General features: G+C 38.5%; 1 protein-coding gene across 4 annotated transcripts in view; it reads left to right on the forward strand.

The window, feature by feature from the left end:
• Positions 1-11,546: 11,546 nt before the first annotated feature.
• col14a1a (collagen, type XIV, alpha 1a) overlaps positions 11,547-23,688 on the forward strand; it is a 123,487-nt gene continuing 111,345 nt past the window's right edge. For 2 of the 4 annotated variants that reach the window (XM_008432271.3, XM_008432273.3), the window contains exons 1-2: positions 11,551-12,161; positions 15,019-15,134. In XM_008432271.3, coding sequence (XP_008430493.2) covers positions 15,041-15,134 — 94 coding nt within the window. In that variant the 5' untranslated portion in view covers positions 11,551-12,161; positions 15,019-15,040. Of the gene's footprint in view, positions 12,162-15,018; positions 15,135-23,688 lie in introns of all 4 variants that reach the window. The other 2 variants (XM_081616797.1, XM_008432272.3) reach the window with 2 other exon arrangements.

Genomic DNA, 23,688 nt, shown 5'->3' on the forward strand with positions numbered 1-23,688 from the left:
TTTTTACTTTTAACTAGATCTTCTCCATTAAAGTGTAGCCCAGAGCCACAGCTTTATTGAACCATCCCAAATTTTTTATTTTTATTTTTTTACCAACAAACAAATGAAAATAGGCAAAAGCCTGAAAAATATGCAGAATGTGCAAGTGTTTAAATGAGGTGACGTAACAAGAAGCTTTCGTGTTGAACTGTGATCTAGATGTTGAAAACATTCATTTTAACCATATGAAGAAAGTCACACAACTGTGACTTTGGTTCACTGGACCAAGGCTTTCTGTCCTTTTTTCTGAACTTATTTTACAAGACGCAGGAGAGTCACATTTTCATTGGATTTATAAATATGAAATACCGTCTCTGCTTGCATGTTTATATGGATTTAGACAAGTTGTTAGTTCAAGTTCAAAACAACGGCATGGTCTTGTCCTCTGCTGTGTTCGATTTGCCTCAGAAGACAAAGTCCAGATCTGGGATTGATGTCACCCTTGTTCTGGTTGCAATTTTGAAAAACGTCTGAGAAACTCTATTTGCTTTTGTGCCGACTAAAAGGAGCAAAACAACCGTCTAGCGATGTGGTTCTCTTTATTTGCATTCCAACACTAAAGCAGCATTTTTACAGACACGGGTTCCCATCAGTATCCATGCTGGGTACCCAAATCCAGACGATGACGACGCGTTGCTGTCTGAAGCGTGAACGAGCAGGAGCAAGGCGGCAGCGGGCTGGTTGCTTCAGATATTCTTCTGTAAACCTTAGAGAGTTTTTTTTTTTATCAACAATTATAAACAAACAAAATCCTGCTCTGTATCACAGTGAAGCCCACATTATTTATGTGTTTAAGAAAAACAGTGGACTGCCTTTTAGACATGTATCATCTTTACAAAATACCCTTCATGTCGTACAGGTGGGGATCCGAGCTGTAATATTGGCTCTTTCTTTGTGGTCCTTCAGTTCAGGTGAGAAGTGGATTGGAAAGAGAACTATTTTTGCAGAATTTTTTGATTATACGAAACACAATATCTTTTAGGCAACGTTTAACACTGAAAGGGGAACATGGAGCTTCAGGAGAATATTCCTCGTCTTCTTTTTTATTCTTTCTGGTGTCCAAAGGATTAGACTGGCTGCACTTTAGCAATAAACTCTTTGGGAACATATGATTGTGTTTTTTTCATTTTTCTGCAGCTGTAAAGTACGTTTTACAGGTCCCATCAAAACCAATCTGCTTTGTGGACATTAGGAGAACACCTCAGACTCATTAAAGCAATGTCAACAGTGTATTTGTTGTTGAATGACCGTACTGCAGTTACTAGGCCACTGACTCACCCAGCTGTCTGTTTATCTCTCCCTTAATTCCCATAGATAAGGTCAGCAACCGACCGTCTCTTTGCCTCCATCCATCAGTCCAGTCAGATGTACATATTTGTAGTCAGTGTACATAATGTGATATACACACAGGAAATTAAAAGCCACCAAGCAGAAACTTCCACGCTGTTTGGTCTGCTATTGTTTTTTTTCTCATTTTGCTTTAGGGAGAGATAAATAGAAAGAGTGCAGAGGGTACCATTCGATACAGTCCAAGTAAAAGATTTATTTAGTGGCATCAGCAGATTTAGATTGCAGTGATTGTGTTTGTTTAGAGACACAAAATTCAGGCAGACTTGGTGTTGGAAAGAAATAGACACATCTGCACAGAAATCTCAATTGTTGTTGTCAGTTTTACTGTTTTCATAGAAAATATTCCAAACTGGGCAAACGCACGATCAGAGAGAAACCTGGCATGAACGCATCGCCGGTAAGAAGTATTTGTTCCCAGAGAAATTCTTCACATTTTATCACATTATAACCTCACCACACAAATGATGTATTATTTCCAAACAAATAATACACACATAAATTCACCCCTGTTGACTTTGATAAATTAAAACCAGCACAACCAACAGATTTTAATAAGTCGAGTGACTCATGTAGAAACCACAGTTCAGCTGTGTTAGATTTGTTTTCAGGAGAAATACTTCACAAAATCTAAATTGTATGGAAATCTCCCAGAGGTTTGTTAAGAAAACATCGGAGAACAACAAACATCGAAGACAAAGGTACACAGCAGGCAGGTCAGGGAGAAAGTTGTGGAGAAATAAAATAAAAAATAAAAAAGTTTACATCCCGTATTTTGAGCTTTGAGCGTCAGAGCTCAGCTCAGTGCTGGAAAACAAAGCATGCGACAGCTGTGAAACCACCTAAATTACATCTGGGACAAAGACAGTATTTATTAGAGACTGTGAAGAAAACTGGCATTAATTCAAATAAACTAACAGTCCACATCACCCTGAACACACCATCCACACTGTGACACATGATGGCAGCAGCATCATGCTGTGGGGATCCACTGCATTTAGTAGGAACGTTGAAGCCGGTCGGAGTTAGTGGGAGTTTTAATAGTGCTAAATACAGGTTCGTCTTCCAGAAGGACAAAAACCCCCCTGAACATACAACAAAAGTTGGAATGGAATGGAATGTTTTTGGATGGCTCAGTTAAAGTAAAGACAGAAATCTGACTGAGAATCTGTGCTGAGACTTTTACGTTACTGTTCATGGACGCTTTCCTTTCAGTCAGATCGCATCATTTTGCAAAGAAGAATTGAAAAAATATATATTTAGTCCATGAATTTGCAAAGTTAGTCCAGATAAACTCAAAGATAGTAAAGGATGGCTCTGACAAAATGACTGACAACACAAACCCATCGCACACTTTTCAAATATTTTAAGCGTAAAACATGTTGAAAACCATCGTTTTCACCCGACTATTATGTGCTGATTTCTTTAGCACAATGACATCAACTCCCACGAAAAATAAAACCATGTTGAAGTTTATGGTGTAAACAGAAAAAAAAAAAAAATACAAAAACCCTCAAGGATTATGAATATTTCTGCAAGTAGCTGAATCTGGTTCAAAAAGCCCAGTGGTTCCAATTAAAGTGAACCCAGTACATGTGGCACAAGCAAGAACCAAACAATTAAAACAAAGGAATCTCTCACGTGGCAGTAACCGCAAAAACCCCCCCAAAAAAACCCAAAACACCCACAACAGGACAATAATAAGATCTGTCGTATTCCTCTGATATTATGCCGAATCAATGCTGCTCTGCTGAGTTTTCATTTTCCATCTGTATAATTAAAGCAGTGCAGGTCCTGAAGGGGCTTAAGAGAAGCTAACTGCATTGAAGGCAGTTTGAGTGGTGCTTCGTTTCAGAGACGAGAAAAACAGTTTGTTCCTCATTTTTAATTTCTCCTCTATCTGATGGGTCGCCAGTAAAAAGGACGATTTTCTTTGTGTGGATGATTTGTCCATCAGTCCGCCTTCGTCTGCGTCTGCTCTTACACGCAGAATAACTTAAGGTTATTATTCGCAAATTTCTCTGAGGATTAACAATCGTCGTCTGTCAAAACACACCCTGCACGGCCTAATGAAAAGATATGGCTTCAGGCCATTAATATATTCTAATAGCGTTCTATCGTGTGATATGTAACATTATGACAGAGCACATATTGTAATACCAAGGAAATTCTCTGGACTAGTTTAATTAGCTTCTTGACACACAGTGCCAATAAGTGTGCCAGCAGCTTTGATGATATAGAGGTCTGCAGAGTACTCGCTTCGGGGAAATAAGAGCATCTTTTGATTGTCAAAAAAGAAAGAGAACAAGAAGGATTTGTGCTGTTGAGTTGAGGACATTAGTGCTTCCTCAGGTTGATGGGCTGCATCTCTCTTAGGTTCGCTTACGGCGTTTTTTGGTGATTTCAGCTCAGGACAAGACAAAAATGTGAGCGCTCAGCTGCCAAATATTTCCTGGGATCCAAGGCTTTAAGCTTTGTAGGTTTGGTACAAAGCTGCTCAACCGCCTTTAAAAACCTACTTTTATTAGTTAGAGAAAGTTTTTTTGGGATGATTTTTAGGCCTTAGGTACAGATCACTTCACAACGACTGCAGCAATGCAGCGTCAAAAGTGACAAAGAACTATATTAACCACAGCATACAATCAGCAACTCTTCAGCAAGAAGCATCAAGCAAACATAGAAATGAGGAAGACTAAAATTTCTTATTTAACTGCAGCTCAGACGCATAAACAAAACTGTGTTTTCTGCTTGCAAGGTGATCTGGGTCACTCAGATTAGAAACGATGCAAAAAGATGTTTCTGGGTGTGAGTTTTAGCAGTGATGCCTTCAGTGCGGTCCGATCAGTTCGTTTGAGTAAAATGGACGCTCTCAGCAGTTCCATTACTTGAGTGGAATGTTCCTCTGTCTTTCCGTTTTTATAGAGGAACTAAAGGAAAATTACTTGTGAGTCATGGCATTTCCCTCCCAAGAAGCACGCTGTGATTAAAAGTCTCCAAACATTCTGCTGAACTTCTAAAAAGCAAATGATGAAGCAGAAAAACGCTTCGGTTGCATTATTTTATGGGGGAAAAAGTGGTTGGTAATTATGACAAGAGTGAGTTAGCAAAAAAAAAGATTATTTCTTAACATGAAGTTATTTTTCTGTCCTTGTAATTGTTCTCAAACCGAAAGTTGGATTTTTCTGATTGATTTTGTGCCATTGTTGACCTTTACCAGCTATTTTCAGAAAGATAATTTCTATTTTCACTCAGGTTTTTTTTTTGTTACTTTGTTACGGAGCGTTTGTTTATTCCAGACAATAAGACAAGGCTGGTTGTTCTCTGTGTTTGAACCAGCACACACTGTGCAGACAGCAATGACATTACAGGGTAGTCCTTTTATTGCTGAAGGGCTGGAGGATTTCTGGAAGTGGTCAAAGTATTAGTCGGTCCACTTGAAGCGTTGCTTTGCTTTGGTCCACATTTGGTTCAGGTTATAAGTCGGAGCTTCAGAAGAAGAAAAGCTAAGATGTAATAATATTATTATCCAATGTTTGTTTTGCTTGGGCATTGCAGGTTTACACATATTTCCCTTGAATTACTCGCGTTGTATTTCGTAATGCCCCACAGGTGTTCGGTCAGGACTCGGCATCGCATCAGATACCAGATGACAAGCGGACTAATAACTGTGACCAGTCGGACTAATCAGTAGGCTGTGATTCAGCTCTGTTATCAGCTGCCCTCATATTAACCTGCAGCTTGTTATTAACACACAGCTCAAGAGAAGTGCGTGGATGCAGGTTCACACATTCAAGTGTGTGTGTGAGTGTGCCATTCTGAACTTGTGCCGGTCTTTAGTTTTAGACAATGAGAGAAACAAAGCATGGTTCTGTTAGTTCACCTGTACATTTTTAGAAAAAAAACATCCCTGTAAGATCAGACTTTATAGTCCAGCAGCAGTTGTTTGGGCACTTGCTGCCTTTGTTGAACAGCAACTTGATAGGAAATAAGGGAAGAAGCAGCAAACGACTCAAACTGGGAATGGGACCCATGACAGCAGAGATGCAGAGAACTGAGTCACAAATAACCTTAAATCGACTGACATCATTAGCTGTATTTATCTGCACTGTGTTACAGCATCCATTTGGACTGTATGTAACTGAACTGGAGTCTGTCTATATTGGATTATTTTTTTGCCCCATAAAATAAGGTTTTATGGGGCAAATATAAAAACCCTTGAAAATACGAATTGACACCAAATAAACAAAATCAACTCAGCTGACTTCTTCAAAATTGACTTGGAAAGGTCAAATTTCCAACTTTTGTCCTTTTAAAATAAATAATCCTTCTTGTATTTCAGCATTTACATAACTGTCTGTTTTTAATCAATTAGTTAAAAATAATTTAATTGCTCTGTTTTATTTTTTTTGTATTGACATTTATTCCTCTGTTGTGTTGCACACTGCCTGGTAAAAACAGTGTCCTTATGAAACCTAATAACTAGGCTGGTGTTCCCTGGGAGAAATCCTCCTCTGCTCAGGAAATGATGCTTTCTCTGTTTGACAGAGCAACAATGATGGCTTGTTCCCAACAATTACAGTAAGACAGAGGAAGTGCGAGAGACTGTGCTGCAGTTTCATTTTATCTCTCCAAAAATGATGACCTGCTTCAGAGCCTTAAATGATTGGTCATGTGCAGAGGCATCCCTAAAGTAAGGCTTACTTCTCTGATTACAGAGTTATGCAAATACCAAAGGTAAGAAGGAAACTACTTTTGGATTTTTATGCAGGTAACACTTAAAAAGTTATCGGACCGACACCACATATGGCCATGAATAAACTGTCCATGTTGCAATTTTATGTATTTATTCGCTTTTTAATTTAGTTATTAATTTTTGTTTTTACTTTTTTTTTTTTTTTTTTAGATAAAAGCTTAAAAAACAAAAAGCCTTACAGGCTCTAGGGTACTTCTCTAGAAGTAAGACAAAGCAATAGTGTTGTTTTTTTAAAATATATAAATAGACGTCATGAAATGACTTTGTGAATCATAACAATCTCATTGGAGTAAATAACATGTGGACCAACTTTCAGTCTGTGAGTCATGCCTTTATTCTGCAGTACCGCATTTTATGTAGGATGAAGGGAGCAGAAAATGACTGGAGGAAGGAAAAAAAAAGGATGAAGGGAAATAAAACAACAACAAATGGATCCAGGAAAAATAAATTGTAAAGTGTTGAAATTATGTTTGAAGAGTAAGAAATGCTTGATGAGCAGTGTTCATTTGTTCTGGAAGCATTTTACCCTTCACGGCCTTAATGTTCTCTTTTGCCACCTCAAAGTTTGGTGAACACAACATTTTACTAATTATCAGTGAGTAATAGTCGCGAGTGTGAATCCAGCTAATGTGAATTCAGTGTGAAGCGTAACATCTGATTCTCAGTGTCCTGGTAAATGTGAACATGAGGTTTAGTTATAACAACGTTTACCACTTTCTGTCGTGGTTTAGCTCTCCTTGTTTTTGAAAAAATTATTTCATTATTATAGATTGGTTACTTAATTAGCACATTTTTTTAAAAAGAAGAATCATAGTGGTTAGCCCAGATTATCTTAAAATCTTTTCAATATATTTATATTAGCATGTGTGAAGCCAGTTTTTGCCTTCTTACTGCGTCAGTGGGAACCAAACAGACCTTAACTCAGACATTGTGTAACTCCTGTGTCCCTATCTTACTTAATAAGCATCACTTTGAAACATTTTCTTTAAGTTTTGGTTAAATTTAAGGGGAATAATCAAACTTCACTGAAAGATTGCCAAACGTATATATAATTTATTTTTCTTGTCCTTCTAATAGATTGTAACAGGTGAGTTAGTAGAAGGTGTTACTCCAAATATTTTAGCTGAATCCATAGATGCGGATGAATTGTTTTACGTGTTTCTGTTTATTCCACTGACAAATGATCTTACGATTCTTTAAAATTACTTCATGGGGTTCAACAGGAAGTTTTCTGATTTCCAAACCTTATGTGTGTAAACATCTATAAGTGTTTTAAGAATTATTTTAATTCTTAAAATGATTAGAATCCCTACTACGTAATAAGGAAATTCCTCAACCCAGCTAAATAAAACGTGTCTGGAGTTGAAAATGTTCTATAACCTTTTGAAAAAAGACAGATTGTAGTTTTTGATAAATATCTTCTATGGGAAATGTGTTGCTGTTTTCAAGGAAATACAGTTTTTTTCTGTTTTTATGTTTTAAAAGAGAAGAAAACAAAACTTTTGCAAAATGAGGATTCTACTATAGATATTTGTGGAAAATGATGTAAAAAAAAAGTTTGAAGTTTCCAAACAAATGAAAGAAAAACCTAGAGCTAGTAAAACATTACAAGTCATTTTAGTATCCTGTTGTAGAAATGCAAGTCAACAATTGGCATTACATCTACATTATAAAGATTTTTGTTTTTTCTAAATCAATTTTAGCCACTTGCTGCTCTGCTGCAGCAGGTTGCAGAGCGCTGAATCCGACCAAACTGTGTATTCTGCTGGATCAGCTCAAAGGAGAAGCTGCATCAGTGTGTGGTCCGCTGCTACAAAGCAGCTGATAAATAAAAAGATGATGACAGGAGGACAGGAAAAGAGTAAGAGGAAGGAGGGAGGAGCACAATTCTTCCTCACCTGATTATAGTGCTTGCAGCAGATGGACAGTTGTTTAAATAAGTCAAGCATGTGTGTCTGTTTGGGCTCAAGAGACACACCTGGAACAAAAGTATTCAGCGGTTTAAATCAGCCAGCCACTGGCACATTTCTCTTTCCCATGACTCCTACTTGTTACCCCTCAGGGCAAAGTCAGGGCGACGGGCAGAGTTACGCAGCTAGAACGTGTCTTTCCCACACACACACACACTGAGGAAAACACTGATTCATTGTGATTTTTAATTTTCTTCTAAAGGCAAAAGTTTAGAATTTTAGTGCACAGATGTAAAAAACAAAATTTACTGCAGGTTTATAACATCACAACGCAAGATTTTCCATCAGTTTTCAACTCAAATAAGCTTGAAACACAGAGCAAAACAAAAGGAGACATTATGAGGTTCTGGTGACCTTTCCAGGGTGGCTCTCTGCCTCTCACTTTAGTGGGAAAGGATCCAGCTGCCCTTTGACCCTGAGCAGGACAAAGCTCATGGAGAGACTTCAACTGGAACAGAATCGGTTTTATTGGTCAAATATCTGAATGCACAACAGACTGGCTCCAGCTGACAGGAACAGTATTATATTGAAGTTTTGTTTTTTCACTGAATATAGAATAAAATATAGCAAAGAAGTCAGGGAAATATAACGAGAACTGCTATGTGATGTATAGTTTTTGTAGATGTGAAAACTTTTTGATACATTCTTATTGACTCATTATTCTGATGTACTAAACTCTGTACGTTGTTTTCAGAGGGAGGAACCTGAGGGAGTTTGTCCAGAGCCTGAATGAAAAGCACTGCATTCGCCTGCCGCTTCTCTAAGGTCAATAAATCTTGGCACGACGACAGAGGAAACTTTTTTTTGCAGCTCTTCTTCAGTTCACTGAAGTCAATTCCCATTACTTTGAATAGTTCCATCCAAATTAAATTTATAGGATTAGCAACCTTTAGAGGATTTGTTAGTGGGACTCATTTAAGCTTTGGACGGAGTCCGTCTGCATATTGATCCCCGTTCTTGTCTCCTTCTTGAATTAGCAACATCCTGCTGCTTTGTGCAGGACCAACTGATAAAAATGCTCACACAGTCCTGTGATATAAGGACATCTGAAGGGACGGTTTGGGGTTTCACTAACTTCCTCTGTGTTTATAAAATAACGAGGTGAAGTCTGTGCTGTCTGGTTTTGTGCACTCAGACCAATCGTACTTTGATTTTACCATTAAAATAACTTAAACATTGAATAGGCAAAGGACAAACAAAATGAATGAAAACTACCGTCAAATGTACATTTTGGTAGATTTTTTTTCTTTTTCCAGAAAATGTTAGCTGGTGGTTAAAATCATTTAAAAAATATGAGATTGGCTGCTTGGTGCCACAGATAGAGTCATGGCAGGATACTGCTGCATTTTGGTGCAGACACTCTGATTTCATCCATTTCTACCAAGGTTTTTATAAATATAAATGCACTTTAAACAACTATTACATTTTAAAAACAACTTATTGCAACCACAAACTTTTAACCATGCATCCATGGAATAGTTCACGGGGTAATTGAAAACCTGAACCTGCAGAAGCTGGTAAGCACCAAAAACGTTGGTTTGACAGAATTTAAACAAAATATTATCAATCATGATCTTCCATGTTGTAATTTTGTATGATCATTGCTTTTGGCTTTGTCATGCATGATGTTAGTCTGTAGCTTAATGACTCTTTCCATGTAATTCATGTTTCAGCTGGTATCTGCTCCTCTGCCTGGGTTGTTTTCTGGTGTCTATCTTTTTAATCTCAGTTCCATAGATTCCAGTGTTTTCCTTTCTGTGTATAATATTCTGTTTCCCTCACTCACTCAGTTCTGCTCTCCTCACGGCTGACATTCATTCACAACAAATGAACTCACCTGTAAAGCTTTCCAGCAATCAGCCTCCTCAGTAGTAAAGCACTTTCACTCGTCACTGCTTCCCCTGAGGTTTCTCCTTTGTCCTGTTCTGTAAGTTCTGCCACTGTTTCTAGTGTTCCTGAGTTTTTCTTCTCTTTGTGTTTCAGCATGAAATCTGAAGGTTTGGACTCTTATTTACGTTTTAATGATAAAAGAAAATGTCTATGACGACACTGATACATACCTATGTCTATGTTCTTTATTTTATTCTTACCAGGAAGAAGTTTTAGTTGTTTTTGCTCCTTCCTTTCACCACATCCCTGTTCTTCTCACTTTCCCATCTATCTCTTTTATCAATGAATGGAAAGCTAAACTAATGCAAAAGGCTGAAAGACGTTCAGAAAACAACTTGATTGAATTCATCAAAACCATTTAAGTGTTACAAATATGGCGTCTTGGAAGTACAGGACTAAATAAATGTTTAAGACTTTTGCGTAATGCATCATATATTCACCATAAACTGCTGCATTTAGTTCATCAGCCTTTAAGGCTGCATTCAGTCCAATAACCAATCGTTAAAGCAGCTCATAAGAGACTTGTAGGTGAAATCAAATATTTACATATGGAAAAAAACAACAACACAGAAACCCTAATTTTATTCACCGTCTTGCATTAAATAACACTAAAATGTTCCTGTTTTAGGTCAGTTAGGTTTGGCAAAATTATTTTATTTTTGTTCTTAAATTCAGAACTTTAAATATGCCAAAATTATTTTGTTCGCCTTTAAAAGATTTGTGAAGCCCAGATGATGATGGCTTTGTAAGCTTCTAGTTAATTTCACAGAATTTGACTTAAACGAAGGCAAAGCTGTGTATTTACTAAAAGAGAAGACCTCAAGGCAGTATTTATGTAAAATCTTAGAAAAGGCAAAGATTTCAGGAGGAACTGTGGATCTCCTTAAGTCTGGATCATCCCTGGGTACAATTTCCAGATGCCTGAAGATGCCAATTTCATCTGTTCAAACAATTATATCCAGCTATAAACACCAGCCACAGCTTTTGGGAAGAAGACAGATTTGGTGTCCCACAAATTAAAATGAACTGACTGAAGCCAGTTCATTTTATCCATGGTGTGTGGATCCAGTCCCCAAAATGGGCTTAACGGGAAGAAATTACTTTTAAAAACAACAATCAGACAGATTAGTTTGCAAAGTGTTGCTGCATTTAAAGGGTAAATTCAACACAAATTGAATTAGAGAGTGTAAATGTAGGATTAACATCACCATTCAAACATTTGACCCAATTCCACCAAATATGAAAAAAATTCAAAGTTGAGAAAAAACTAAATCACTCATTACTCTGGCATTAAGCATATATAAATTATCGTGGTCATAATTTGATCTGATTCATGTTCAGTTGTTATTTGTCTTATGTTGTTGTTCCATTTTATTTCAAATAAGACTTTGACTATTTTCCAAAGGCAACAAATAAAATAACTGGTCAACTCTTTTTGCACTTTTCTCCTTTAATGAGAAGAATTACCCAAACTAAGCCTCAAGGATTATTTGTTTCTGAAAATGTGGAAGCAAGCACAATAAAGTGTAAACAGCTGGTGGAGGTGGGGGGAATCAACACCTACGGGTGTGTCTCTGTGTGTTTTCAGTTCCGATTAAAAAGCAGTGTCATTGCTCCTTTAAAATCAAAGCTGGCAGCGCGGCAGGGCATGGCCAGGCACCTGCTCCGAGCGCACAGAGCCATCCTGAGACTTTCCCTTTACAAGTCAACACACAAACAAGCGAGCATCACAAGTGACCTGCTGGGTCCTTTGAAGCCGCAGCTCACGGATTAAGTCGTCCGCGGCAGGTCCCACTGTGTCCGAGGAAGCGCACTGGAGGAGCCCGGGGGGGCTGAGAGCGATCTGACACCTGGAGGAGGACTCTCTGCAGCGCCGCTGCTTCATGTTTGTCTCTCTATCTGAGATGTACCACGCTGAAGGAAAGGGTTGGGACGAGGAGGATCAGCCGAAGGGAGGGATGTCTGAATAACAAGGAGAGAAACACCCACTCTCCAGACTGACCGCGTCCCAAAAGGAGTGAGAGAAAAAGAGGGAGAGAGAGAGAGGGAGAGAGGAGCGCTTCAGGAGGAAGCAGCGGCAGCTCTCAGACATTTTTTGGTTTTCAGAGGATCTCCTTTGGGGATAAAAAAAAAAAAGACGCTTTGAATTCATGAGTCCAGAGGTAGGAGCGCGATTTTATTTATTTTAATATACGCAGGAGTCTTTGAACGGCGCTGCATTTGGCATGCTGACTGATTATTTGGCTCAAATTGTGCTTGGAAACTTTGTTATGAATCAGTGAGCGATCGGCTGACAAGGAAACCAAAGATGCATGCACCTGTGGGCCGACGGCAGTTCAAATGACAATTTAGAAAATTTATTTGAAACTTGATAAAGAAGAGGTTTTTTATTATTATTATTATTATTAAAATGGGGAGATGATTTTTGCACAGAAAGAACGTAGTTGTTGATTTCCAACAGGGGCGCCTCCAGAAAGTTTTCAGACAGACTGACCACATGGGGCCCCTTTAATCTTAGGGTGGCATTCTGAAAACAAAAACCAAAACTAAGTTTATTTATGCTGTAGTTAGTTAGATAGGAGGTGGAGGCGATATTTAGAAATGGCAAAAATATGACACCAATACATAAATAATCTTATCTTAACCAAACATAATTAAAAAATACACCTGAAAGTCTATGACTGTGTTTGGCAAATTACAGGGATGAACATTGCATCACTGACTTTCACATGTTCTCTCTCTTCAATCTATTCATGTGCACATCTGCTATTGTTTTGTTTTTATGCCTCCTAACAATTTCAGAGAATGATTGCAAACTGTGTTTTGCATGCAGTGTTAGACAACAGCATTTTTCCCTAATAAACTGATTAGCTAACAATCAGGGTGACCTTTTAAGTCTAGTATTTATATTCACCAAATTACAGGGTGGCAACTCTGCCATTGTTACCCAAGAACATGACACAAGGCAGAAAGGAACAGTTTTGCCTTGCATTAAGAATTGCATGAAGAGAAAATGGGTATGAAAAAGAACAAACAAAAACAAATCTTTGTTTTTTGTTGTTTGCTCTCTTCTGTGTGGTGCTTAGAAAGGTCTATTTTTGCTCAGTCCCTTTTAAGTCCCCCTTCATAAAGTCTGATTGTTTTCATTTTGAAAACAATGAAAGCTGCTGTCAATTTTCTGCTCTTTTAACACTGTTAGGTTTTCCTTCCTAGATGGATTGTTTTGATATGTAACGACTTATAAGAGATATTTGTGACTGAATGCTTGAGAGTGATGCACAGCTGGAATGACATTAACATTATTTTTGAGTAAACAAATAATCTCCTTTGGAAAACCCCCCCACAAAGCTTTCACACATCCTATCTTGTGCTATGAGGATTATCTGTACAGTCAATTATTCATTTCAAGTCTGAGCAATCTAGATATATTGCTGTTGAACTGGTCATGATTCAGAAACATGGAACAAGTTTTGCGAACGTTAACGGAGCACTTTTAAAATGAAGAAAAGCAAACATTTTCTTCAAATTATAGTCCCAAATGATCATAATCCACAAGTTCTCATTTGTAACAATTTAATCACTTCTTTGTTGATAAGGTTCAGTCCACCAGGTCATTGATCCATCCGTCTATGCTCCCTGCTTGTCTGTCTTCAATCAGCTTGAGCCTGTTTCACTTTAATTTGTAAACAAAGTAGTTGGTGCAATGAAACCTTCAGGTTCTTCCTCTGATGCCATCCCTGCATATTTTTTTAAGAACAGGTGCTTCCATCATTTCGACCCTCAGATTTTACCAGTTAAAAACAGCAGAGCGCTTCCCAGAGCTTCCAAGCATTCATTTTAGTCATTCCAGTCTTGCTTCTGCTTTTGCTTTTTTTTGTTTTGTTTTGTTTTTTGTTATATTAACTTATGTATTTCCTCAATACTGTGCAGCATTTTAAACATTTTTCTTTTAAAATGTGGTTTATAGATACATATAGATTTGGAGTTGAAATGATTCAACTCTGAGTTATAAGCTTCAAATCAAACTCCAACTTTGTGTCTGCGGACTGGTGGCTTTATGTCTAAGATTTTTGTTTAGGCTAACATAGCTTATGTTTTTGGTTTTTGTTTGTGTTAAATTTGGGATGATCAAAGGTTCCAGATTCATTAAGAAATTGAAATAGCCCTTTTAGATGAATGCAGTCAAATAACCAACTTAGTTATTCATACACCGAGCTGGACAAGTTAGACACCAAATCTCCATTTATTGGAGATGCAAATAAGCTATTTCCTTAATGCCGTTGTGCAGCCCCATCACAGAAGACGCCCTGGACAGGTAGCCATATCGTTCATAGCATTAAGTGCCACTGGCTCAGGGTTATACTTACTTTGTTCAGATCCAAATAATTTTTGGTGCATTTGCTCTTTTCTTCATGTGACTGTCAGCCAGGTTGTGTTGATCCCTTGAGTCAGATGATAAGGCGTCTTTAATGTTTCCATCTCTTCTGTAATAATGAGAGACAGACTGGGGAGGGGGGGGGAGTGGATGCAGAGAACAAAAAGTGAAAGGTGAAATGGGGAGATAGAGGAAAAGAGGAGAGGTTCTGTTGTGTTTGCGCTTTTCGTCAGACAATAGGACTCATCAAATGATCCCTTGGAACTGTCAGTCAAACTACGGTCCTCCTCTCTGTCACTTTGTCCCTTTTTTCTGTTGGGCCTTTTGTTAATTTCTCAGCTCTTCTTTCACACACAGTCCTCTACTGTTTCTGCCCCAGTCTTCTCAGTGTAGGCAGGAGGGTCGACCACTGCTCTGTGGTCAGTCTAGACTACAGACTTCTGCTCTGTAATTGTAGAAAAGCAGGAGTTTAAGGCATGAATTACTGATTCCAGATCAGTGGATTGGACTGAATTGCTCCCAGAGTCTGAAACGCCTCAGTGGCATTCAGGCTGCTTCTGTTGCTGCTTTATACAGACTCCTTTAAATTCATCCGATCTCTACCTGGTTCCCTAACTAACTCAAACTTCTCCCTCTCCATGCAGGTCTAGGCTGCTAACGTTGAGGATGTTGTTGATGGGAGAGGTCAGGTGGTGCTTTCTGGCCCCGCTGGTTTTACTTGTCTTTGTTTCCTGTGACCCCAGTAAGGCTCAGGGTCAAGGTAAGGACCCCTTCCTCATTTTTCTCTGTCTGTTTCTCACCATCCTAATAACATCCCCCCCCGTATCCAGTCATTCAGCTCCTCTAGATCATGTTCAGTAAACCCCCTCGTTTTCCTCCCACCAAGTTTCACCTTATTGACCCCCTCCACTTCACGCTCCCTCCTTTCTACTGTTTCCTCTCCCGTGTTTTGATCCTTACAGGTCCCTTTGTTGTCTCTTTCTCTCTCTTTCTCTCTCTCTCTCTTTGACTCTCCAACTCTGATCAGATCCCATCAGACTCATCATCATACTGCCTTTGTGTCATTATACCTTTTCACCCGGGGAGCATGGCACCTCCTGTCAAAGTATCATCCTTTTATTAAACGTATTGTGATTGCACGCCTCATGCTGTTGTAATTTCTCAGAGCAATTTGCTGCACAATGCATCACACTTCAGTGTGCTTTGCAATTAGACACGTAAGCCCAGGTTGATCAAACCGAGAAGTGATTCTTCTGGGTGAATGTTTTAATTAGAGAATGTTAAAAATCCTGATGGATTTGTGCTTGTCAATAAGAAGCTGATACATTAAAATGTTTCTTCTTACTGATGTCGGTTTTTGCTCTCTTAACCTGGGTTCCTACACATTTTTTATTTCAAAATTTTTGTCACGTTTTCTGAATTCTCACTTTTTAAACATGCAACCTGCAAACCAGGCAGACTGCAAGAAAGTCAGGAAAAATAAATAATTAGGGACAGAATGGTGGATGGATGCATGCATGAGTTTAGATGAATAAATTAATTCATATCCTGTGTGGATGAGTGCATTTGGACTGATAAATGGATCGATGAAGAGATGGGTGCAAAGTTTTAAATGCACAAATGAATGCAGCCAAAACACATAAATCCAATGAGTGAGTCCAGTTGTGTTGGATGAATCCTGAATTTAGGGGATAGTGGCTCCTGAGGAGCGGACCTGAAGAGCCCTGATTTACACACTAGAAGAGCGACTGAAGTCTGGAAGATATTTTCCCATGCTCTATTTTATCTATACTTATTTTGACCTGAATAAAGGCTTAAGTAAAATCCCATATATTGGCAAATGGTGTGTGGGAATCCAGCCTTAATCTGCATTACTCATTCTTCATTGGAATTAAACATTTAACAACCAAAGTGCACAATGACTCACATCCAGTGCTGATGTTTTTCACTCACAGCCAGTTGCAATAACTGCAGAAATTATTGTCTGAGCTCACATATAATAACTTTATCATCCATCACCTTTGATATGGAGATACTGTATGTCTTGGACAAATGGCAGAAATTTTTAATAGATGATAAACAAATAAAACAAAAAACCCACAGAATTAACTAGAATAAACAAAACTCCAACTACATAATCTTGTAAAAAAAAAACAATATTTAAATCACTATATTGTTCAAAAAAATAAAAAAAATGTTCTAGTGATTGTGTTACCTTTTAAGGTATCGCTTGTTCAGAATCAACACAGCTGAAGGGATAAATGGGTTTTTGTTTATGTTAATGGGACCATCCATCTTCTACAAGATGGCAGCAGCTTCAATGAGGACTGCAGAGGATGTGCTGAATCTGAACTGCTTCTTTCTTTAAAGCATGTTTATGTAAATCAAGAGGACACATTTGCTGGTGATGATTATCTTACCTGCCCGCTTGACTACCTGGTTGACCTTATTTCTATGTTTAGCCAAAAGATTCCCAAACCAAAAACGATACTAAAGGGGGGAACACTTTCAATGAATTCCCAGTAGACCAGCTGTGTTTACTTGTGTTGAAGCTCCTTATCTTTCATAAGAGAAATAGATGCTACCTTGCCTTTTTACGCACACGGTCCTCATTGGGCTGGAAGGTCAGCTTGTCATCTATGTTTGCTCCCTTGAATTCAGTGACCTGTTCCACTGCCTGCCCTCTCATGACAACAGGTCTAAGAAAAGGCTCAGTATTTCCCTTCGGGCATAATTCCCTGGATACCCTTAATAATCTCATGACTGAGTCATAGTGTGTGACATTAAGTCACTCATCAGACCTCGGGAGAGTTTATTTGCATTTGGCGTCTACCGTCAAAACAACGGGTCGTGTGTGGACGGTAATCACACAGACATGATGCAGAGGAAGTCTTAAATATTTAGCTCTCCTCGCTTTGCATTTATGTGCAAGTATACAGTATGTGGGTGTGTGAGCAGCTTGTACGCCCTTTCAGGATCTCCATTCATGCTGAGTGATAACCAGAAAAGCTGCAGGTTTAATTTAAAGAATCTCTCATTGAAACATTGAAAATGCATTCTCTAATCAGTTTATCACCTATGAATATTAATGATTAGAACTATTTCTGTGTTTAAGGTTCTCTTTTGAGTTTGGCTCCTGAGTGGATTATGTTGGTCTGCTGTGTACGGCAATCGTTCTGCTGTAAACAATCATTTAAAAAAATGTCAAGAGTAAATTGTGCTCAGACTCAATCTGCATTAATCAGGTTAATTTTCTTAAACAAATATCTAGCTCTCCTTTTTTGGGAAAAATAAAAATAAAAAAAGGTAAACCAATCATCTTTACCAAGGTTTTACAATCTAAAGGTTCCCATACTGTCCCTGCGGTCTGAAATTCTTTTAATGAGACACCATAGAAGAGCTGGAATAATGTATTAGTGTAGTGCTGCCCCCTCCCCACTTGTTTCTACTTTTCACTTGTTTCTCATTAAAAGAATATTGCCACATTTGGCTCAAATTGTGCTTGGAAACTTTGTTATGAATCAGTGAGCGATCGGTTGACAAGGAAACCAGAGATGCATGCACCTTTGCCCCTCATGTGTCCTGTCATTTTCTTCATTTCCTGTCTTTTTCTGTATTAGTAGTTGCATTACAAACTACTGCAGCTTTAAAGCTTCTCCTTTGCATTAGCCATGATGCTACCATGTTTACATCAGCAGGAAACTTACCTGTGTTTTCTCTGTGCATCTACGTATCAAAATGTCTAATTATTCTAGATTATTACAGCTATTATTATAGCTACTCATTACAATACATTCATTTCAGCAGCAGTATGAATAATTGATTTTATGTTATCTTTTGATTTAAAGCAATTAGATTATTTTTAAAAAAATTTATATTTTCTGCTAAAATAGTATATGTATTAAGTACTGATGCTGAGAGAATTTCATACTGATTCTTTTACATAATATAATTGATTGCACTACCGATGCTGCACCAGAAGGAGGCAATGATATTGATATTGACAATATCAGAACTGAAAGCAAGCAGATCCTGAGCATTCGTAACGCAGAGCTAGGCTAAAGATTTTAAAATTTGCTGACAGGTATGAAATTAGCTATTATGACCTAATCTTTGATTCCAGACGGATTCACCACAAATACAGTTTTTAAATTTCCACTTTTTGTCTAAAAATCACAGTTTAACTCACCAAAATCTTAATTAGTGTGGACAGTGTTCAAACTCAATCTACATATTCCTTTTTTTTTAACTATTTGCATCAATATTAACAGGGCCTTTTAGTTTATTCTTTACTTTCTTTTCTTTCTCCTGCATTCCATATTTCTCACCTCTGATCAGCATTTCTTTCATGTTGCGTTGGAAGACTGCGGTTTGATCCTAGTCAATCACAACTAAACAGGAGTGACCTCCCAGTTGCTGGAGGAAGTGCTGCTCTGTCCCTTCATTAGGGAGGTCATTAATGTCTGCTGGGTCTGCTTCTGTAAGCTGCGACATCTGGTCACCGTGGATTTGAGCTGGAGGATTAGAGAGCGCTCTGCTCATTCAGGATGTTTGTACATGCTACTGAAATGTCTTGATATTGTCAGGATCTCCCTCCAACGGGCTGCGCCAGACCAGGAAGTTTTATTACGAGGAAGGAAATGCTGCCACTGGTCTGGAAGTAAAGCAAGACAATCGGTATCTGGATTGCTTCTTCTTCTGTGCATCCTTCGGTTCGTCTGCCATGTAGTGTCTCCAGTAGCTGCCACTAAAGCAACATTTACCGTTTCAAAGTGCTTCTCTTTCTGACTGAGTCCTTAAAGTTTCCCCAGACATACAGTAAATATTTATCCAAAGGTGCAGATGCTTTCATTCTAACCATTTGTAAATGCTGTCAGCTTCAGCAGATGTACTCATGACTTGCCCAGTCAGTTTGTGTTTGACCTGCATTCAGCTTCTTCTCAATGTCAGCAAAGTCTGTAGTGTCGTTCTGTACACTTTTGATAAGCTTGAATGTTACACCTGCATCTTAAATTAGCAAGCTCCTGTTTCAGCCTGTGAATGTAGGCTGAGGATAGGATTAGCCACGGCAGAGGGAAACTAGAATATCAGCAAACTATCATGCTCGCAGCAGTACTGCTGACAAGAAGACTTCCCACTATATTTAGTATACCACTGAAGGCTGCAGGTAGCCCGCGCCGTTCTGCAAATAGACTTTTAAGGGAAAGGAACAAAACATTTACACTCTTCATACGTCCTTAAAAATTTCTATTCTGTTCAATTTTTCATGAGTTTCCAGGTTTTGTTCAACAGAAGGTCAGGAGGTTTCCTATCAACATTAGGATTCAGCAACACAGATGTCTGGTTTAATATTTCTGAATAATTTTTATTCGCCATCAGGTCATGAAGGTGACGGGGGTGCAGGAGAGAAACCTAGACATCTCTCTTCCTGCTGATACCCTCCGGCATATTCTGGAGTTCCAGAGTAACAAAACATTTACTCTGGAAGGAAAATAGCAGAAGGAAAATATTGTGCTATTAGTGAGTTCTAGGTCAACTTTGGAGTCTTCTTCCAGTGGATCTTACCCACAAAACCTCCAAACAGACGCAGCCGACTTGCATTCTTGCTCAAATTACCTAAACTGACTGGTTCTTGCAGAGGCTTTACTCTGAGCTCAGATGAATAATGGAGCCCCTCACCTTCTCTCAGAGGCTAGGTCCAGCCAGCCAATGGAGAAAGCTCATTTGAGCTGCCTCTCCTGGCCACAGATGAGGAGTGCAGCATAGAAGGATTGTTATGATTAGGGCTTCGGGGCAACAGTGTGCCTCAAGAGGAGTAGCTCAAGAATCTTTATGTCTTATTCATGAATGATGGTGGAATGTTGCAGGAGATGGATTGAAGAACTGGCGCCTTGTTTGCAGGCGTTGCTCTCGTCTACCATGTTGAAGAAAATCAGATCCATGAAGCAAAGCTCTGAAGATATTTGAGCCAAACAAGTTTTCAAAAGAAGCTAAATGTTCAAGGCAAACACAATGGAGTGCTACTAACATAAATATTTCTACAGGATAGGATAATGGTACGGAAAACTGCACCAACATAGTTGTCACTTGTTAGCAATAGTAATGAGGCGAAAAATGAGTAATTCACAAAGTGAGTCTGGTTCAAGAAGAGAATACATCTAATAGATTAAGCCATCAAAAGCAGCCCACACCAAACTAGTGCAAGAATGGAGTCTGAAGGTCTACCTACATGTTTTAGTTAATCATCAGTTTGCAGTGGAGCCGTAGCAGCAGAGAGCACAGTAGATTGTCAAGTGTTCCTCAAACTTGCATGAAAGAGTCAAAGCAACACTGCAGGTATGTTTTTCAATGAGGGAATAACATTATAACATGATGTTAAAAAACGTCTATTTTACATAATACCACCCATTTAAAGTATAACCCCCGTAAAGAAACACTTCTGGTTACACTGGTAGTATTGAATGTCTAATAACCTCAATTTTCTATCAATAATTTTATCTAAGTTCAGTATGGCTTAATTTACACTTGTGTAATTTCAGGTAGCAGCATTTGGACATAATTTGTATCCTTTGTTGAGCTGCAGCGTTCTTCTGTCCGACCCATGGGAACAGCTATGACTGTTCTTTTTAAAAAAAATCAAGCTGTGCAGAATTTTCAACAACCTACTTCTCAATTTTCTTTAAATACATGTATTTCTAAAACTTTAGACAAGCCGGTGAAAAAAAATGCAAACTTGGTTCTCAGTTTATTCTTCTCCAGAGGGTAAACGAGTGACCGATACCTTATGTTCCTGTTTTCAGCCGACTTCATTCCCAGTCAGATAAATCTCTTTTTAAAATGTGTATTCATCCAGCTCTGAATAAGTCATGCATCGTAAAGATTTTATTGGAGACGTGGGTTGGTGTTTGTTGCTTCATGGCTTTATGCGTGTTTACTTGCATGGTTAATTACCGGGATTGATTTTGTTGATTAGCTGGCAGCCCGGATCAATATTTAGCTTCTGGATATATCAAAACAGATTATGTGTTAAAATGCATATTTGCACAAATATTGCACTTGCTTTGTGTGTGTGTGTGTGTGGAGTGCATTAGTATTACTGAGAGTGTTGGGCAGTAGTTTCACTTCTAATGACCAAGGGGAGAAGCCAATGATGGGAAATCATTTATTCATAAACAAAAGCGGTGATGAGATGGGACAACCTGTTTTGAATTTAAAAACTGTCAAATTATCTGAGCCGCAGCTGCTGTCACCTTCTCATCTGCCTCTGCTGACTGCAATCCAGCCTGTCACGATCATCTGCAGCCTCACACTAAAAAAGAGCGTCGAGTTAGCGGAGAGGCACCGCGGCCCTCTAATACCGACGGAGAGTATTGATGATTCTCATGGCCTGCTGTGACTGTAAATGAGCAGCATTAACTGATGAATGCTTTGAAAGCCCTTTAGGAGAAAGTTACAGACTATAAAAGCAGTGTGACTGGTGAGTGCGCCGCTTCCTTTACCGTATCCAGGTCACTCTACATCCAGAATGCATGCATAAGCTAAATTACACAGCGCTGAAGGTACAAACAGGGCGCGTCAGCTAAAGCAGCAGCTGTGTGACAAGCATGAAATAGACTACAAGCTTTTCAGAACATAAATATTCTTTTTCTAAAACATTGTGCTGATGTTAAAGTTGAGCAGATATTGCATTTGAGCGCAACTCTCTTCTGCGAGCTTTTTTTCTACCCCACATAACAAAACGAATATAAATGTACAGGAACAACTACGAGGATGTGCCTTAAATTTGATGAGCTTGGACAAAGTTTGTCAAGAACATATTTTTGAATTGTACTTTCAAACATGGTGAAAATAATCGTCCCTACCGTATATGGAAAATGGCACTGCAGGAGGGCAAAACCTACTTTTCTTGCCCAGCGAGACATATGAAGAGGTTGTGACTTTTATATTCATGACACTCTCCAAAATAAATAAATAAATAAATAAAAAATCCCACAAAACAAACAATCCCTCAGTGTTACTGAGTTATTAAGAATAGTGTGAATATTTATAAGCCTTTAGTATCTGTCATATAATCTGATTTTTGAAGCAGCAACCTTCAACTACAAATGTCAGTGCAGGTTTTAGCTCAGAGATGCACCACAAATCCATGTTGAGAAAATAAAAATGCTGTGAATATACCAGCAGGTTTGAACAGTTTGCCCTGTTATCCTTTGTTTCCATCTGCAATTATGATGATTCTGGCATACTGCTAATGGAAACCTAACATTTAATTTTTCAGAAAATCTAAATATTACCTAAAACCAAATAAAAGATTTTATTACACAGAAGTCAGTCTTCTGTTGACATAATGTAGATTGTATCCACTCAATATTTGATCAGGGCTCCTTTTGCTTGAATTGCTGCATTTATTGCAGCATAAAATAGAAATGATCATCCCGTGTTTCCGCGGCGGCATTATGGAAGTAGCGGTTCCTTTAACACCATGCCTTCAGTTTGTCTGATGTAATTTATCTTCATGGTGAAAAAGCTGTTATATAGTAATGTCATTTAATAGATTATCTGTAGGATTAGCAGTTTGTTGGCTTATGCGAACAGAGGGATACTGTTGTCCTTTAACCAGTATTGATTCATTTTGAAAGAGTCAGCCGATGGAAAGTCCTGCTCTAAAATTAATTAGCGTTTTCGTAAAACTTGTCAGCAATCAGGAAGCATGAAAACACCAAAACTCTCCAAATCACCACTAACTGGAAATTTCACACCGAACCTCAAGCAACGTGGCTTCTCTCCACTGTATTTACAGACTCTGTAACCTTAATTTTGTAACACAAAATTAACTTTTATCTGAAAAGATAACTTCGGACCATTGAGGCCTTCTCCTTCCTATCTTTGGCATAGGGATTTCTTCACACCAGGAGTGCGACAGTCGTATTGCCAGAGTTCTGGATGAGTCCTCGAAGCTCTGACTCCAATACCTGGATTCAATACCTTAAAAATCTACCTCAATCTCTTCAATGGGCTTTTCTTTATAATCCTATCAAGGCTGCATTTGACCCTGTTGCTCATGCACTTTTTCCTCACACATCTGTTCTTCCGCTGAATCTTTCACTGATATATTTGGATGCAGCCCTCTGTGAACAGCCAGCTTGTTCAGCAGTGATCATTTGTGAGTCACCCTGCAAGGACTCTCCTTGCACAGGTCATAGCAAAAACAATTATGAGTTAAAACATCCCTATAGATCTTATTTCTTTTAGTCGAGTTCAGTTTTTAACAGGGCAATCCACTTTAATCATCTCATGTCAGTTTAGCATGCATT

This window comes from Poecilia reticulata, chromosome 16, assembly GCF_904066995.2.
Source record: "Poecilia reticulata chromosome 16, P_reticulata-male-v2, whole genome shotgun sequence".
Lineage (NCBI taxonomy): Eukaryota > Metazoa > Chordata > Actinopteri > Cyprinodontiformes > Poeciliidae > Poecilia > Poecilia reticulata.